Source organism: Phascolarctos cinereus, unplaced genomic scaffold, assembly GCF_003287225.1.
Source record: "Phascolarctos cinereus isolate Bilbo 61053 unplaced genomic scaffold, phaCin_HiC Scaffold_5;HRSCAF=322, whole genome shotgun sequence".
NCBI lineage: Eukaryota > Metazoa > Chordata > Mammalia > Diprotodontia > Phascolarctidae > Phascolarctos > Phascolarctos cinereus.
This window is the reverse complement of record NW_027555958.1, coordinates 470,896,634-470,917,086: the sequence shown is the minus strand read 5'-3', so window position 1 is coordinate 470,917,086 and position 20,453 is coordinate 470,896,634. Positions and strand designations below refer to the sequence as shown.

Here is a 20,453-nt window from a genome sequence, read left to right as displayed (position 1 = left end):
CCTATATAAACTTCAACTGAACCCTTCTAAGGTCACAGGTTCCTCAAGAATTCTTGCCTGCTGCATAGCGTAACAACAAATCTTTGCCAACTTGACTCAAAGAATGCTTGAAGTGTGTGAATTCATTCCAGACTATCCTGTCCTATACTCTGGTCTTTGAGAGGTCTCAACCTCTCAGACTGCAACAGTACTAGCAATAGAAAGTGTGATATAATAAGTAGAGGACAGCTTTTGAGTCAGAAAGAATGGGATTCTAGAACCCCAAATAACTGTGACATCCTGGTAAGTAGATTGGAACTACTCAGTACTCAAAGAAGTTCTTTAAAAGGGTCAGGCCTGGGCCCAGGCCCATTGCTCATCTCCATTGGTTGAAGGTGTTTCTGTGCCTGACTCAATGAAATATCACATCACAACATATACACATATTAATGGTGACATCATCAGGTGACATATAGTGCTTTAAGGTTTCCAAAGTGGCTTACATAGATCAGTGAAACAGAAGAAAGCTGTGAGCTCACCACAGCTACTATTACCCACATTTTATAGCTGAGAAACTTGGAATCAGAAAGGTTGATTGACTTGTCCCTGGTCACCTAAAAAGCACCAGCTAAAAGCAGAATTCTTCCTGACCACTAACTTGTACCCTAACCAACTTGTTATTCAGTGAACATATTGGGCTTCATTACAATTCGGAATGAAAATGTCACAGTTTTGCATTTGATGGCAGCAGGTTCATCTGTACAGATAGCCTAGAGCTGCATGACCATGGAGGTTTTAATTTGGGGGAACTTGAGGGGTTCAGTGCCTAGGATCCTGGCCGAGAGACACAAGGATCTAGATTTAAATGCCAATTTAGACATTTGCTAACCATGTGACCATTAACCTTTCTTTACTTCAGTTTTCTTATTTGTAAGATGAGACAGTCGGACTTAATGACCTCTAAGGTCCCATTTAGATGGAAATTTATGAGGCTGTGGACTTAAATGATACTTTAGGGAACTTAATATGAACAAAATCAAGTTGGGGAAAATACTGTGTTCATGTAATGGCATTTTAGTAAATGAAAGTTGGATATAATGGTGATGATTATAACAAAGGCAGTATGTGTCAATAATGTCAAGTTGATTAAGCACCTGTTAAGTGCCAGGCATCATGCTAAGCGTGGGGGATACAAAGACAGGCAAAAAACCAAACCAAAACAAAACAAACCTTGTCCACAAAGACTTCACAACCTAATAGATGAGACATCATGTAAGCAACTAGGTATAAACGAGTTAGATAGAAGGTAAAGAGATAGTATCAGAAGGAAGACACTGAGATGAAGGAGGATATAACCACTAAGAAAAGATGTTATTTGGGCTTGTGCCAAAGAAGGTATATTGTCTAGGATTAGGGAGGTCCCATTGTATTCTACCTCAATCAGAACACATCTGGGTTAGCATATTTGGTTCTCAGCACCACATTTTAGGTATTGATATCTAAACACTTGATAAAGAAGAGAGTCAAGAGAAGCGGGACAAGGATGGTGAAAGGTCGTGTTATATAAAGGTCAGTTGACGAATCTAGGAATGTTTAGCCTGGAGAAGAAAAGACTTAGGAGGGAACATGTTAGCGCTCTTCAAGTAGAAAGATTCACTGTTTTGGCTTGGCCCCGAGTGCAGAGCTAGGAACAATGTGTGAAAGCTGCAAAGACGCAGATGGAAGGTTATGGGAAGGAAATACTTTCTGACAATTCGATCCTTAGTTGGAACGGGTTTTCTTGGGGTTGTGATGGGCGCTCTTCCTCTGAAGATTTCCAGGCCGAGGCCAGATGGACCATTCATCAGGCATGTTGCAGACGTGATTCTCATTCAGGGACAGGTGAAGGGGGGTAGCTTTCAGGATACCCTCTAACTCACAGTTTATGATGCCATGAGTTTCTTTTTTAACCTAATTTTATCAGGTTATATGCATCATAGTTTATGAAAGAGCAAAAGGATGATCAAAGACTCATTTTATTTTTTTCCACAATATTCAAATCTGCTTTTAGCAAGAAAGTTAATAAAATAAATCCTTGGTTTTGATGCTTCTGGAAAATCTATCTTTGGTCCTCATGCATTCCTCAGCAACAGGGTTTTTGGCAAGATGATGGATCAGTATTCTCATTTTCTACACTCCAAATCAGTAGAACAGAACTTGAGAATTCAAAGGAAGATGCAATACATCACAAAACAATTTCCATGCTTAATAAAAATACATTTAAGAGAGAAATAATGTTTTCCATAGAAGTTCAGATCAACAAGACAGTTTAACATTCAGTGCTGACCCCCAAACCCCCAGTAGATCAAGTAAGCAAAGGTAGAGTTTGGAGATCAAAGGAAAGAATCCGTCGTCCTTGAGGAAATGGCAGATTTGAATTAAACTTAGCCTAGAGACAGGTCTAGGTTTGAGATTCAAACTAAAATTTATACTGGAATTTTGGAAACTGATTGAATAAAAATACACATGTAAATGTGGGACTTCAGAGTTACAAACTATACATTATCTCATCAGAGTCTCATAAAACTCCATGAAGCACCCCTATTTTAAAGATGAGGAGAGTGAGGTTCAGAAAGTTATGTAATATGCCAAGGGCCCCATAGACACTAAGGATCAGCTGGAAGAATCAACTCAGGCCTTCTGAAATCCAGGTGTAGCCTTCTGTTTACCATACCACAATGCCCCTACACAAAGAAACATACCCCTCTCCTATTTGATGTTTGTTTGTTTTTTTCCATTTAAAATAACCCTATAAATTCAGGAAGACTCCTAGCTGTAGTTACTAATATATCTAAAGCTGAGTGAATAATTACACCCTTTTTATTTTTGTGGAGGAATCGTAAGTGAGCTATGGGATGGAACGGGGCTAGATGACGTTCCACTGATATAAGGAATTCTCACTGAGGCAGCTCCCTCTACCAACACCAGTGCAGATTACCACCTTGTAATCTGCAAGTTGTAGTCTTGGAGAATTGACATGTCCCCGGCCAGAGAGGCTGGGAGACCATGGGAGTCTCTCCGTGCCCCAGGCAGCTCTAATGCCAGCAATACCATTATCAGGAAATCCTGATCCAAAGTGACTGATTCACAAAGGAAAACAGAACCAAACTGTTTCCCTCTAAGGTTCCTGCCTGCTGAACATAACAAACTAAGTGAACCTAAATATCTCCAACTTTATCTTATCTCACAAGACTGAGCTTAATTAAATAATTACAAATACAGTAGCTGCATGACAAAACTCTCATCTTGTTTTTAATTAAGGTTTAAATTGCCACTTTGGTCGCTGGGGCTGTGAAAGAACTTTGTGTCGGAGACAAAAGTCTTGGGTTCAAATCCTACCTCTGACATTTACTATTTGTGTGACCTTGGGCAAATTAATTAACCTTTTCCTTAAGTACCTTGCAACTAGCTATGTGACCCGTCGCAAGTCACTTAGCCCCATCGCCTCCAAAAAACAGTATCTTGCAAACTGAAGGTGCTTAATATATGCTTTAAAAATTAGACTGTTAGAATGGCTAAATCTTTCAAATAAGTTGAGTAGTGTGGGGACAATGGTAAGGACGGGATTCACCCAGCACAACAGGCCTGAGGACACTGTGGCAGCCTCAGCCTCCAGGCTCCAGCACATAGAACATGGGACAAATATCCATATCAAAGAAATTCACGGGCAGCCTCACTCAGCAAATCTCTGAGCTTTAAACTGCATACATTCTGAAACTTAGAATTGCATTCATCATGGACTGAGAAGTGTTTTTTTTTTCTTTTAAGTAAAGTCAGCAGTTTACAAACCACAAGTGAGCCTGCCCTCTGCGTGAAACCATGATGTGTAATTAGTCCCTAAGTCCCAGACAAATGGCTAAGCAAGCATGAGTTCTCAAGGAGGATTTTCCCCACTGAGTCCCCGACAACAATCTGGAGCTTATATATGCAGCCTGAATCTCTGAGAGCTAACTCCTGATGATGCCCAGGGCCCTGAGTGGAATTTTCAAGTTCTTTTGAAAATCGGGCGAAAGAGCTACATCGTCCGTCTGTAAGGCTGCTGGTTGGGAATCTAACACTATAGAAAGAGGCACGGCATGCCTTGAGTGATGGTGCCATGGACCGAAAATGCCAGCCATTCCACTTTATAGAGAGGGTCCTCTTTGGGGCATGAGTAGACAGCTCTAATGCAGTTTGTTTTCACCCAAGACAAGATGACTTTAAAAAATGTGAAATGCCTATAAAATATGGATGGACTAGCAGGTGGTTTATTTAAGTGAACCTATGGCACTAGCCGCATCCTAGTAAAAATGAAAACCCTCCTACAGGCAGGACTCCAGATTGCTTTGTATCACAGTGACCCACACCTTGATTACAAAGCCAACCTTGATGTGCATCGCATGCTTTGGAACAATGCTTAGTCTTCTTTATATCAAAAAGCGAAGTTAAGCAGGCATCTCCAAACAGAAGCAGAGACGTAAAGAGCTTCCCAAGGTACCCAGACGTCTAGATCGAAGTCATATAGCCACTTGGAGCATCAGGCTCCTCATTTACAAAATGGAGATAGTAATGCAGTAGCACCTGTCATGTAAGGCCTTTGTGAAGCACAGGTGAGATAAGGCATTCCAAGTCTGCTATTCAAAAGCAGAGTAGAGTTGCTTTAATTATTAATTAGTAGGCATTTGATAAATGTTTGTTGATTGATTGACCTATCCAAGGCACAATTAGTAATGAACTATTTAACATACTTCAAATTTCATTTTTATTATAATTCCCTTTATAATTATGCTATCTTTCATGAGATTATAAATTGCATTGAGGAAGGAACTATGTCTTATTGGCATATGTTTTTTTCAGTCAGCATACGTTCATTAAGTAGCTACCAGGTGCCAGGCACTGTGCTAGGCACTGAAGATACAAAGACGAAAGTGAAACAATTCCCACCCCCAACGAAGGTTATGTTCTACTGGGGGAGACGATACATATGTAGAGCGGACATACAGAACAGACACCATATAATTTGGCGGGGGAAGGCACGCTTAGTTTTAGTTCTTCCTGAGTCCAGCTAGATTGGAGAACGTGAACATGGTGTCCAGACACTTATTTTTCCATGGAGTCCTAACTTCTAGGGGAAAAAATCCCACAGTTGAAGGAGGAAGAGAAGATGGCAAACTTTCACTTATCTTTTTCTTTCAGGAAATATTTAGGATGGTAAAGGGAGAAGTTTCAAATGCTGCTGTAGGCATGGGGGATGCCAATCCCTCAATGGAGGCAGCGTGGTATGGTAGAAAGAGCTGGATTTGGAAGACCTGACTGTTATTTAATATGGGTGTGACCTTCTCTAGTACTTAGCATAGTGCCTGGAACCTAGTAGGTGCTTAATAAATGCTTGTTGATTGACTGATTTCTCCTATCTGGGGTTCTGTTTTATCTATAAAATGGGGGGATTGGATGATATGAACTAACAAACCCCTTCTTGCCCTAAATATGATGATCTTTTAAAGGATTAATAGATTGCATACTATGTAGATTGTGTGCATAACACATATATTAAATCTGTATATATTTAGTGCTGGGAAAAGTGCTGCATAGATAAACAAATACAGATATGGCTAGAGCTATAGGTATAGACATAAAGATAAATATCTGAAAATATCATGGATGTAGGGGAGGACTGGTGAGGACCCACCTCTACAAAGGCAGTTTTGAGATTGTTTTGCAATTTGGAGATTGGTTTGGGCGTTGACCTGCCCAAGTTGACAAAGTCAGGATATGTAAGAGGAAGGACTTAAGCCCAGATGGCCCCAACGCTACCACCAGGTTCCTCCCTATCAAACTACTGTACCCTGACTCACAATGTCTGTGGAAAACCATATGGTACCTGTATCCATATTTGATAGCAAGGCTAGATCATAATGAAAGCTCATAGCGTGATATAGGGTTTTAATGAAAAAAAAGTCAATTGAAATAAAATTGTAAAGGTTCATTCTCACTTGCTTATAGGTTCATAATGACCATCCTAGTCTAACACCCTTTAGCCATTAATCTACATCTCAGTCCTTGAAATGATGTCTGTTAATATATTATAATGAGACACGGTGGTTTTAGATTAGTACACTAGATAAGTGGCAGTTGCTTAGACACTCCTCTAAACTCAATTCAGCATACTCACACTCCTCTTCAGGTCTCTTCCTAAGTGGAGCACGTACTTCCTGAATGCCAGCGCTTCTCAGAAATTGTGGGGGATTCCTGTGTCTCCGTAGGCTCTCCATCCTAAAAGCAAAAAAAAAAAAATCAATTTTTATTACTACCATCTCATTTTGGAGAAAAGAATTAGCATTGTATCAATCATTCAGACATCAAAAATAAGAAGCAACTTAGAATTTATCAAAATTAAGTCACGGGAGTAATATAACTCCCCCCGCCAATAAATCATGAACACTATTTTTGAGGTCTCTTGCTAAGAGTAAAGAAGGGATGGAGGACTACTCATGCATAGGCAGCTTGCTTTTAAGGGTTTCAGATAACATAAGGCCAAGTGGCAGAGATAATACATTGGATGAATCAGGAGCCAAGAAAGAGCTCAACAGACTAGGATAGGGGTGGGGAACCTGTGGCCTTCTAGGTCCTTGGGTGCAGCCTTTTGACTGAGTCCAAACTTTGCAGAACAAATCTTTTTATTAAGGGGATTTGTTCTGTGAAATTTGGACTCAGTCAACGGGCCACACTTGAGGACCTGGAGCACACATGCGTGCAGGTTCCCCACCCCTGGACTAGGACAATGATTCAAAGCAAATAAGATGACATCTTCTCTTCGATACTTTAATAGTTTGTAGTTTCATTTATGTGGACAGCCCAGCAAATGAGGAAGATAATGACCCATCTACACATCTGATCCTGCGTGACTCTAGTCCATGCCCTCCTAGAAAACATCTCCAAAAGGTCCACCCAGCATGCCAGGAGCCCCCAGAAGTTTTAAACGTAATAGCTGTAAATGGGGAGTCCCATACTGGAATGTGAGCTCCAAGGGCAGGGACTCTTTTTTGTTTTGTTTTCTTTGGCCTTTGGACTCTCAGCTTTCAGCAGAGTACCTAGCCCATAGTAAGTGCTTAATAAGTGCTTGGCTTGACTTGGAGTCAAAGAAATCAACTTGCCAAGTAGGCGATGGGAGAAGTGTGGCCAGACCCCAATAAAGACAAAGGTGGTTTAGTAGGCTGTAAGAACAATGGGAGGCAGCGGTATAGCCAAAGATTCTGCTTAAACCAAAAGTGGCATTAAGAAAGGCAGAATCGAGGCCTAGGGAAGTCCCATCATCCTTTGCCTTCCTCTGAGCCATCTAGACTGTCCTTTTTTGATGTGGAGAAGTGAGAGAGCATCCAGAGGAGAGCAACTAGGGTGGGGAAGAAGCCCTGAGACCACGCCAGATCGGCTGAAGTAACCGGGCAGTTTAATGTGAGAGGAGAGACTTGTGGGGGACACTGGATCCCTTCATGTTCTCAAAATGAGGTCATTTGCAATCTGTACTTAAAGACGAGCACACTGTCTACTCCACCAGCTAGACTCCCTGAGTGTAGGAAACGTTTCATTCATTGTATTTGAACCCAAGAGCCTAGTCCAGGTCCTGGTGTGGATTAACATGCTTAAGAAATACTTGTTAATTTGTTGGAACAAGATCAAGCTTGTTTCTGTTTGGCCTCAGAGAGCAGAACCAGGAGCGAGGCGTGGCAGGTATAGAGGGAGAGATCTAGGCTCAATGTCAGGGAGACATGCGGTGATTCAAGCTGCCTAAAGTGGAATGAGCTCCCTGGAGGGGCGCCAGGTCTCTCTCTCAGGAGGTCTCCAAACAAAGGCCACACATCCAAATCTTAGCACTATCGAAAAGGGGGTAACTGATCATGTCTTAGTTGGACTAGATGACCCCTGAGGTCGCCTTCAATTCTGGAATTCAATTATACAAGGTTACTTACTTCCTGTCAAAGCGGCTAGGGGAGAATTGACCTCATCTGCCAGAATTCTCATTGTCTAGTGAAAATTCAGTGCCCCTAAGCAGGAATCAGTTATGATGCAATGGGTGTGTTTTAATTCAATGTTATTTCACCATATGCATTATGTGTTTAGGGTTTTATACTTTAAATATATCTTAGACTTTACATTCCCAAAGTGCATTTAACTGGTGTCAGTATAAGAGTAAAAAACAGTCAAAGTCAGTCCCTTCTTATCTCCCTCTCTCCCTCCCTTCCTTCTTTCCTTTCTTTCAATAGTCAGAAACAAAGGAAATGAGACTGTCATTTCATTGTTCTGGAACATTCTGCCTTTCTTCCAACTAAAATCTCATCTTGTAAGGAAGCCTTTCCCAACCTCTCTAGTCCTTCCCTCTTTTATTCACCTCCTATTTATATTGTACGTAGAGTATTTGTGCACGTTTGTTTGCTCTTTGTCTCCCCCATAGAGTGTAAACACCTTGAGGGCAGGGACCCTCTTAGCACAGTGCCTGGCACATTGTAAGTACTTAAGAAATGTTTATTGGTTGACTGACCACTCTGGTTAGCATATTAGTTGAGGAGAAGAGAGGAAATGTTGTCTGGAGGGGTAGTGAGAGGGAAAGATCATGACTCCTTAGCATAAGATCACCAACTTACAGCCAGGAGATACCTTAAAGGACATTTAATTCAACTCCCTCATTTTACAGAAGGAAGGAAACTAAGGGATAGTCAAGAGCTTGGGTGACTTTCTTATACTCATGTAGTCAGTATTGACAGCAGCCAGATGGAACAATGGGTAGTGAATTGGACCTAGAGTCAGGAAGACCTGACTTCAAACCAGACCGTAGATACTTCCTAAACTTCGTGACCCTGGGCAAGTCACCTAACCTCTCTGCACCTCAGTTTCCTCATATGTAAAATGATAATAGTACACCTACTCCTAGGGACTTTTGTGAGGATAAGATGAGATAATATTTGTAAAATACTTTGGAAACCTTAAATCAATTCATAAATGCTAGCTACCGTGATGAACTGTTATAGGAAGTGTCTTAGGCACGATTTGAATCCAGGTCTTCTGTACTTCATGTCCAGTGACGTATTCATCCAGTGACCGACAAGCCATTGGAGAAGGCACAATCCTTTCTCTAATAGGCTGATTCACAGTGAGCCTGTGGCCCTTGCTCTTACAAGCCCAAGGGAAGAAGGTACAGGAATGACAAATGGCCTGAACACCATCGAAAATTATCTGTCTATTTTCTCTGCTACATGGGCTGTTGTAGATGATACTTAAGTCAGATTCTACAATTATACATAGCATGCCCTGGGAGCAAGCAGGCACGTTTGAAGGGTGACTAACTCTTTGGATCTATTAAATCATCATTGTGGAAGTTATTGTTCCAGGTTGTACTAATTAGTAGATTACATTAAGCCCTTGTATCCCCCAAAGTAATTAGTTCACCTAGAACAGGCCTATGTGACCAAAAATGTCACTTTATGTTTTGTTTTCCTTCCTAGTGGTTGATTCTCGAACTCCCTTCTCCCTGCAAACTGGTTTCTTCTCTGTCTTGTCTTGTTTTCTTCTTTGTCTCTTTTTCCTTTTGTCTCCTTGCCTTCTTTCTTTCCATTTTTTAATTTTTTTCCTCTCCCCCCCTTCTCCCTCTCTCCTCAAGTACAACTTCTGCTGAGGTCTTTCAGGTTACTCACTACTCCCTTCCCCACTGATACTATTGCTCCCCCTTGCTCCCAAGGTTATCTTTTTTTCTGCTTCACATGAGTTTTGTTTATACCCTTCTGTGAGCAAACTGTCTCTCCTGGTAGAGTGTACAGTGCCTGGCATGCAGTAGCACTTAACAGATACTTGTAGATTCAAAGGTTGCATTCTGATATCACCCCCAAGGTGATCCCTACTTTCAGTTTGAATACCTGTCGCAACTGAGCCTACCTCACCTAGTGGAATGAAGTCGCTGAGGTCATGTACACCAATGGTCATATACCCACCCACCCTCACCCTTGCACCTCATGCTTGACACAGCAAGGCAGCAGAGCTGGGATCTGAGCCTCCCTCTTCTGGCCCCAGATCCTTAGCTCTCTCTCTACACACACACACACACACACACACACACACACACACACACACACACACACACACACACACACACACACACACACACACACACACGCAGACATCAGTCGGTATTCTTCAGTTGGTGTGTGGCACCCTCTCTGGAATCAAGAAGGGGCTATGTATGCAGCCTTTGATTGAAGACCTCCCAATGGGAGGTAACTCACTGGCTCAGAGGGTAAACTCTTCCATTCTGGAATGGCTCTTATTGTTAGAGGATTATTTTTTTTTCTTATGAGTATAAATTTGTCTCTCTGAGTTCTCTTCATTATATCTATTTCTGCCCTTCAGGACCAAAGAGTCCGAGTCAGTCTCTCTTCCACATGTTGGTTTTTCAAACATTGAAGACAAGGATCATTTTCCTGTAAATCTTCTCTTCCTCAGGTTCAATATCGCAAGCTCCTTTGATAACTTTTGGTAGCTAGAATTGATGTAGAGCTTTAAAGTTTGCAAAAGCATGTAGCAAATGTTATCTCATTTAATCCTCACAATGACCATGCTAGGGAGGTCCTATTATTTACCTCATTTAACCACAGAGGAAACTGAGGCAGATAATAGGTATCTGAGGCTGTCAGGTCTTTCTGACTCGGGTCCCCTTCTCTATCCACTGAGTTTCCTAGCTTCCTCCCAACCACGTATTAACCTCATAGCATGACTTACACCATCACCATTATGGATTAAAAATAATAATAGTGTATATACACACTTATATTTCTATAGCACTTACTGTGTGCCAGGCACTATGCTCTTTTGGACATTCTCCACCTGGTCAATGTTTTCCCTAAAACTTGGCACCCAAAATTGAACACAAAAGTCCAGATGTTGTCTGACGAGGGCTGAGGCCAGTGAGACTATCTTCTCCCTTCCCTGGAATGCTAGGCTTCCCTTAATGCATTCCAAATTTGCATTTCATTGTTGGCTGCCATGTCTCACTACAATCCCAAGCTGCTTGCATAAGGGGCTTATAAAATCTCATCTCTTTAATACTAATATTCTCTTTGTGTGTTGTATGGCTATAAGTCAAGGAACATGATTATTAAAATTGCGTATGACCAAAGGGCAATAGGAATCTGAGTGGCAGGTGTGTCTTATACATGGAAAGTGACACAAAAGCCATCAGCAAAGATGTCTGTGATTGCAAGAGGGGGTAAGTCCTTTCTGTAGTGAATGAGAGTAGTTACCGGAGGCACAGGCTGAGTGGAGCACTATGATATGGGGACAATTAAGGGGCCTAGTCCAAGGATTCCAGTGCGTCAGGGAGATGCACTGCAGAGTATCTGCAGAAAGACATGGGCAAGAATCACACAGAGTGATAAGGGATGGTGGGGTTATATAAGATCCTCATCAGGGGAGGGAGGTCAGGTAACGTCATGAATCTATGGAAATGTCAAAGTGGACTTAATTAAGCCACATATCTAATTTCATCAAAATTCTTACAAGAAACTCACTATTATGCTTTTTGTTAGTAGAATAACATGTTCAACTCACGACCATGCTTTTTTCATGCTATCATAAAGTGCTTTCTGAGTCATCAAGGAAAGAGTGTTACATTAACTGTAGGTGTAGTTTTGTGAATTTTGTTACATTCTATTTCCTTGAAAATTGGCCAACCATGTATGATACGTACATTTGTCAGCTCTTCGAATAAGAACATTTGTTTGGCAATATAAAGGAGCCTTGCTGTATTTATTGGACATGGAATATGTAGTTACTTCATGTTAGTATTTTATTTCAGATAAGTCCACCACATAAAAGTACTAGTGCCTGTGTATGTGAAAAGCTGGTAATCGTTGGTTTGAAATGGTACCAGTGTGGAAGGAAACATAAGCAGAGCATTGGACTGAGATTGAGAAAACAAGGCTTTGAATCATCATCTATTACTGAACCTGATGCAACCTGAATCTTTTGAGAGTCAGTACTTTCAGAGTCTTATAGGACTTGGATGATAGAATGCATAGAAAACGGAACCCCATTATATAAAAGGGAATTTAGAGAAGAAGAAGAAGAAGAAGAAGAAGAAGAAGAAGAAGAAGAAGAAGAAGAAGAAGAAGAGAAGAAGAAAAAGAAGAAGAAGAAGAGAAGAAGAAGAAGAAGAAGAAGAAGAAGAAGAAGAAGAAGAAGAAGAAGAAGGAGAAGGAGGAGGAAGAGGAGGAGGAGAAGAAGAAGAGGAGCATGAGAGGAGGAGGAGGAGGCAGGGTAGGAGTGAGGGAAACAGATTATTGGGAAATTCCTAACTAAGAAAAAAATCTACAAGCATATTGAAATGAGAGGTGTAATTATAATGAATCCTTAACAACAATCCTCCAAATATGGGAATTACATATAATTATTTCTGAATCAAAGAAAGAAATGGTTATCTTTCCAAGGTCTGGGTGAGCCTATCATGACGATAAGCCAAATGGACTTCTCTACCCCTACGGCTAAAGAGAAAACATGAGAAAAAGACTGCTAGTCACTTAATTTTCTACCTTATGGACAGTCTCCTGAACATCCTTTGGGTAGGTAAGTATTGACTGTGTCTCTGATCATTGCTGCATCTAGTAGAGAAGACAGGGCAGAGAAAAAATTTGACTAATGGACAAGTTTTTGCTCTCCTTGTTAGTAGGTATAGAAGGGAATGGAAATAGCAGATTGGCCCTGCTCTCACCCCAACCAGGAGGGAAGACAGCAAAGTCAAGATACAAATAAAGACCCCACTGTCTTGGTATCCCATCCATTAGTTCTGATCTTGTCAGATCACATAATCCAAGAATCATCCAGGAATGCTCATCTCTGCTCTCTTGAGCTTTGGTAGCAACACCATACTTCCTATACTTCAGTCAGTCAGTCAACTAATATTTATGAAGTGCCTACTATGTGCCAGGCACTGTGCCAAGTGCTTAGTTCTTCCAGCCAATTAGTAGAAGTTTCCCTTTTTCCAAGGAAGGAATCAGTTTTGAATAAAGGTGGTCACACCAAGTTCATAATAGGGTGCTACCTTAATTGGGTCTTATCCTACAGTATTTACTGGTTTGATTTCAATACCATTTTTTTTGATGCTCTCTGAGGTGATATAGCTTATAATGATCTATATTCTTTGTTAATATTTTACAAATGACCTTGTACTCTAAATCAGAGATGTCCTTTATCCCAGGGCCCCATCCAAATGAAAATATAATTGAGAAATATTTACAAAGTACATAAAAAGACAATAGAACATACTGATACTATGTGGTTTTCTAAGTCAATATTAAGCCCTTCCTCATGTATGATTTAATAACCATCTTTCTACTTGAGTTGAACACTCCCCCTCTCCCTCCCACACCCCAGATCACTAATGCCCTTGGCCGTCATATTTGTTCAACAAAGTATTCAAGCATTTGCTGCCTTAGGCAGTTTCTGGGATCTTTTGGCTTTTTCATTGTGATGACTGTTTTGTATTGGTTAAAACCCTCTAAGAAATAGTATTAAGTTGAGTGATTCAGTTCCTTCCAACTCTCTTATTGAGAAAAGTATTTGTTATTTATTTCTGTAAAGCTTCTAGGTATTGGAAGGCATTGGCATCTTCAAGTTCATAATCCTGCAGCAGGTTTTCCAGTGTATTTTTGGTTGATTGTCTCTGCATCCAGGCTCATAATGACATTTTCAAGTACTGGAGTATATGTTGTCTTGCCTTGGGTGATTTTGCCATATTTTTCCCTGAGCTCTCTCCCTCTGCACCCTTTGCCATGGATGTTAGTGCCTAAGAAAACTGTCATTGTCTTCATGATTGTTAACAGATTGATGTGAAGAGCCCTAGCACAAAGATATTAAGTGTACCACACAATTATTGATTTAGAGCTGGTAAGTCCTTACAGCCCAATGACGTTAGAGCTCCATCATTTTGAAGACTAGAGAACTAAGGCATGCATCTCAGGAACCTGATCCTTGCCAAGGTCACAAAACTGGCCATTACCTGAAACAGGATCTGAACTGAAACTCTTCTGACTCCAAATCCAATGGCCTATTCACACCACCTAAGACCAAGTTCTAGAGGGTCATCAAAAGCTTTTAAACACTGGGGCAGTGAGGTGGGGCAGTGTAAAGAGCACTGGCCCTGAAGTCAGGAGGACCTGAGTTCAAATCTGGCCTCAGACCAAACATTTAACACTAGCTGTGTGACCTGGGGCAAGTCACTTAACCCCAATTGCCTTAAAAAAAGCTTTTAACCACTACCAGAAGGTAGATGTTTGACTGCCAGGGACCAATAGAGTCAGCGAGATCACTCCAGTCAACATTAGCAAAAGGTGGAATGCCTCATGAACAAATGAACTGTTCAGCCCAGAAGGCAAAAGCACAGAGAACCTGGCAGTGCCGAGTCTCTACAGTGAAGGCATGTACAGGGGACTGAGGGACACGCATCATACTCAAATGTTATTCAATTCTCCAATCTTTCATCAAGTACTTTTGTTGTTCAGTTGTGTCTAACTCTATGCGACTCCATGGACATTATCCATGGGGTTTTCTTGGCAAAGATACTGGAGCGGTTTGCCATTTCATTCTCCAGTGTGTCCCATGTTACAGATGAGGAACTGCACAGAACTTGCCCAGGGTCACACAGCTCATAAGCGTCTGAGGCCAGATTTGAACTCAGATCTTCCTGACTCCAGGCCCAGTCCTATCCACTGCATCACCTAGTTCTTACTATTTACAATTCACACTCTGACGTATTAAAGATACAAGCACAGAATTTAAAAATGGTACCTGCCCTGAAAGAGATTATATTCTATTACTGTTTAAATAGCTAAATATAAGTGAAGTCAGTGAAATCAAGCTACCATTAAATAACTTAAGAAAGTGAGCATGCATTTTGTTAGAAGTTGTGGAGGGCTCTCCCTACTAATGTTATAGCTGCAACCAGGGGAGGACAATAGAACGTTGTCTCAGTGTGCCAAATGACTCTGACAGATTTAGAATCATTGTTCCAGCTCTCAGATTCTGCGATTTCATCACTGGCAGTCCCTTCATCCCTCCCTCTTCTTTCTATTCATCAGCGTTTTCTGGCTTCTATCAGCTCATCTACCAACTTGCACTGGTCAGATCACTCATTTCAGTTATGTCCTTGTTCATAGCCTAGAAGCCAATGGTGACTTATTTTCCAATGTTGTGTTTGCATTTATAATATGCGATTCTCGGTAAAATTCTCTGCTTGCTTTTACTTTGTTCTGGGCTTCCAAGCATTACTGGAAAACATTTATGGAATGTGGCCATTTGGATTGGCTATAAATTCATGCCTCATCTGGATTCTCAACACTGCTTGACAATCCTTTTGTTCATTCTAATTGACTTCCTGTCATATTCATCACAACAGTTGTTTCAAATCTATTCTACCATCTTCAGTGTCCCAACATCTCCTGATCTCTTACTACCTGAAGATAACTGGAAAAATTAAAGACATTTGATGTGAGCTCTCTTCTTTTCTATCCCTACACTCTCCCTCTATCTCTTCACCCAACCAACCCTCCTTTCCTGTTGTGTTAAAGGAAGACATGTCGAGAGACAGGGTGGTCTCTTGGAAATCACACAGGACTGGAAGTCAGGAGGGATCTGGATTTGAATCTCACCTCCTACTCAGAGCTTTCTGACACTGAGCAAGTCACTTTATCTCTCTGGGGCCTTAGTTTCCTCCTTTGTAAAATGAGGCCAATGATACTTTTGGGCATGATAATACTTTTCAGGATTGTTTTGGATATCAAATGAAATGGCATATGTGAAACAGAAGCTTCAATTATCTCTCTGTCATTCTTTTGTACTTCTTCTTGGTTACCAGCCCTCACTTCTACCATCTGTATTATTCACTGGTAATCTAAGATGGTTGGCAAATTCTCTGCTTACCCACATTCCTTCACACATTTCCTGTTTTTGCTCTTCCTCGTTGCATTTGTTTCCCTTGGTGTCTTGATTTTTATTCTTGAGAGACTCCCATCCCTCCTCGGCTTACTTCCTTACAGAATTATAAAATAAATCTTACCTAGTCTTTTTCTCAACCCTGGAATCTTCTCTCACAAAATAGAAGGTAAATTTCAGGCTATTCATTCTTTTTCTTTAATCTAGTACAAAATTGAAAAGATAGAAATAACTGCTTGTCTGCAAAATCCCCACTATTTCCACACCGCCATACAGGTCCTCCTTGTTGGTGAAAATAATAGCAGAATAGGATTCCATTTTTCTGCTTATTTGTTTCTCTACCCTACATGAATAATGAGATTATCATTAAGGCAAATCAAGTAGTTGTTAACTCTTTTGATCTTTTTTTGGGGTGGAGATAGGAGAAGAGGGGGGAGAGGCAAGAGAAGAAAGACTTGTTTCTGACTTCTGGATAATTCTACATAGTTCTGAAGACTTCCCTGTTACTACTATATAATAACGCCAGGCTTATCATCTGTTTCTTTTAAATTAAATTAAATTAAGTTTATTTTTTGTTACATTTGTAAATTATGAACTGTCTCCCTCCCTCATCCACTCCACTGCATCACCCCACCACACACTAGAGAAAGCCACTGTTTGATACAGATATATAAATACATGTAAAACCATACTGTGCACACTTGTATTTATCAGTTCTTTCTCTGGGGGTGGACAGCATCTTTCTTCAAGGTCCTCCACGGTAGGTCTGAGTCTTTATAATACTCAGAATAACTTGGCCATTCACAGCTGCTCTTTGAACATTATTCCTTTGACTGTATACAATGTTTTCTTTGTTCTGCTCATTTCACCACTATTTCATGCAAGTTGATCTGTTTCTTCTTCTTCTGCTTCTCCTCCTCCTCCTCCTTCTTTTTACCCCCTTACCACCTGTGGGTCTCTCTCTTCACTTGGGATACACCATCCTCACATGTGGGTGTTCTGTCCATAGGAATATAATTTTTGGTAGCTTGTATTTTTGTGATTTATTTTGGTATTTGGAGGCTAGGTTTTTTAAAAATTTTATTTTTTAATTAATTTCTTTTTTCAAAAAAGTTGAGACAATTTACTTTTTGTCCTATGCAATTGTCATTTATGATTTCTTGAAATACAGATCTGAAATAAGAGGTTTAAAAAAGCCCATTGTGTAACTCAATTGGCTACTCGATTATCTTTAAAATTCAAAATCTCTCTGACTTACGTTGAATGGCCAATAGAGCCCCCAGGCCAAGACTGTGTGACTCATTGTTTGGATTTTGATGGCCTGCAGTTAGTGTAAATAGCTATCATTTTCTTTTCTAGCCAGAAGTTTTTGAGGGTCTTTTTCTCCTAAATTGATATTTACTCGATGATAAATTAGACCATCTTTTGTCTGAATCCTTACCTAGCCCTTGGTCATTGAATGGGCATTGCCTCAGACAAACTGAGAGCTGGGAAAGACCTGAGTTTAGAAAGGGCAAGGTCACCCACTGCATCCTGGGCCATCGCCAGTATTCTTGACTTTTATCCTGCCACTGGGCTTCAATGACTCTGAAGGATAAAGTGAGGCTGATGACTTTGTGTCTGCTTCACTGAAATCCAATTCATGAGCAAGGTAAGACATCACCCTTGGTCCTCTTTGAGAATGAAGGACAAAACCCCCAACAGATATGTGTTTTAAGTCATTCATCTATTTCCTCTCATCCTGTGGGTCTGTAGTATATATTCATTCCTATTTAAACCTTAGCTTCATCCCTATTTATATTCATTTAGTATATTTTGCTGTCCATATTTTATGACTCTGTCAATCAACAAGAACTTATAAAGGACCTACTACATGCCAGGCACTATTTTAAGGACCAGATATGCAAAACAACCTTTTCAAGAAGCTAGCAATCTAGTCAGGGGAGACAACATGTGCAGATAGAGAGGTACGTAGAAAATTGACATGAGGTGGCCTTTTGGGGGAAGGGGGACTCTGCATCTTAGTGGCGAATGCAAATGGTTTAATGTAGGAGGTGGCTCATGAGGTGAGCCTTGAAGGTGACTAGGGATTCTGGGAGGCGGAGATGAGGTAACATTGCAAAGGCCTGGAGGCAGAGAACAGATCCTCCTATATCAAGAATGTTTAGAGGAACAGTTGGTGGAACAGGCATACCTGTGAAGTGGAGTGATGTGGAATAAATAAGGCTGGAGAGATGGGTTGGGACCATCTAAGGAAAGACTAAAAGGCAGCCAGAAAAGTTTACATTGATCCTAGAGGTAATAAGGAGACACTGGAATTTATTGGGTTGGGGAGTGACATGATCAAATCCGTGCTTTAGGAAAATTACTTTGGAAGCCGTATGGAGGATGAATTGGAGTTAGGGGGACTTGAGGCAAGAAGACCTATTAGAAGGCTCTTTATAATAGTCCATGCAAGAGATGAGGAGGACATTGGCCAGGGTGGTGGTAGGGAGTGGGGAGTGGGGGTGGGGAGGGAGGGCAACGTTATCTTCCAGTTTGGGTTAGTCATCCCTCCCAGCTTTGTGTGGTCTGCAAATCTGCTAAGTATGCTACATATGCTTTTATCTAAGTTATTGACACAAATCCTTAACAGCTGATAATAATGTAAGATGAATTGAGCCCCAATAAGGGCCAAAAACCTGAATTAATCTTTTCTTTCTGAGTGAACTAAGAATGCCCCTTCCTGTGTCAACAGCTGAGCATTCTTCTGTTTATGACCATTAAGGTGCCTTAAACTTGGACAGTACCTTGAATAATGGGACTTTTCTTATCTTGGTATTTTATGGACACATGCTATGCTGTGTCATGTTAATGGTAAAGGAAACACAGATATCCCAGATCTATAATTTACACTTTGACAATCTCCTATCTTACTGTATTTGCAACCTATTCAATTAAGAAAATTCCTTTCTCATGCTATGGTTAAACATATGTGGAGACCACAAATCTGAATAACACAGACATCATGAGTTAGGGTTTAAATGTCCTCCTAAATTTGCTTGATTCAATCAGAATTAAAGCTCTGGCTCCATGTACACTTGCTAACTTCAGGGAATAAACAATATGGATTTACTTATCACCTAGCTTGTTGTCTCTTTAACCAACTTTCAGGTCGACACAGCCAAGGGTCAACAATATTTTCCAAGGTTATACTCATGTACATAATGTCATAACAATCAGTTGAAAATGATTATGTATATAATGAAATCTGTATACCCGAATCTGTATACATGAAAACACAGACTCCATCTCGTTAATTCCCCTTTGCATCCATGCCCCTTCCCCCCATCAACTGATTAGTTGTCTTGGTATAATGCAGACATGCCCTAATTTGCATTCAATTATCTAAAAGTGAAGTGGGGGAGGATGAGTATACACTAAATATAGACAACTACTCCATTTAATCCAAGACCTTTCCTTTTTAAAGTAGGAATCACAAAGGTTTGCAGTTTACATGACCTAAAATTGGTGGATAATTACCAACTTCATTCCTGATACGTTCCCTAGACCCATCTTTACCTTCCCTAAGGATATTCTCTCAGTTAAAAGGAGTTATAAAATAAAGTTAAAAAAACCCTCAGGTTATTAGTTCTAGGAAAGTAAAACTTTTAATTATACTATAACAATTAAATATGTTTAATTAAACAATCTTGAACAAATGGAACTTCTGGAGAGATGGTGACTTTTCATACAAGTTTGCACTCTGGTCATGTGAGGGAAGGGATTTCATTAGCTTATTTATTATGCATTCCTAGCTATTTTGTTACATTGTAGATTATTATGAGTTATTTATTATGTTACAACAAAATCAATTTATTAGATATATTGATTAGACAAATGGAAATCAAAACAACTCTGAGGTATCATCACACCTATCAGACTGGCTAACATGACAAAGCAGGACAATGATAATGGTTGAAGATGTGGCAAAATTGGAACACTGATACATTGTTAGTGGAGTTTTGAAATGATCCAACCATTTTGGAGGGCAATTTGGAACTATGCTCAAAGGGCTAAAAAGTTGTGCATACCCTTTGATCTAGCAATGTCACTTCTAGGTCTGTATGCTAAAGAAATCACAAAAATGGGAAAATAACTCACATATACAAAACATATATACAGCACCTCTTTTTTATTTTTAGGCAATTGGTGTTAAGTGACTTGCCCAGGGTCACACAGCTAGTAAGTGTCAAGTGTTTGATGTGAGGCCAGATTTGAACTCAGGTCTTCTTGACTTTAGGGCTGGTACTCTATCCACTGCACCACCAAGCTGCCCCTTATAGCACCTCTTTTTGTGGTGGCCAAGAATTGGAAGTTGAGAGGGTGCCCATCAGTTGGGGAATGGCTGAACAAGTTGTGGTATATGAATGTAATAGAATACTATTGTGCTATAAGAAATAATGAGCAGGCAGACTTCAAAAAAAAAAAAACAGGGAAAGACTTAT

At 40.4% G+C, this 20,453-nt stretch overlaps 1 protein-coding gene across 1 annotated transcript in view; it reads right to left on the bottom strand.

Annotated features, from left to right (window-relative positions):
- Positions 1 to 20,453, bottom strand: part of LRRC7 (leucine rich repeat containing 7) — a 588,365-nt gene that overhangs the window by 436,903 nt on the left and 131,009 nt on the right. The window contains 1 exon segment of the mRNA XM_020993127.2: positions 6,170 to 6,270. Coding sequence (XP_020848786.1) covers positions 6,170 to 6,270 — 101 coding nt within the window.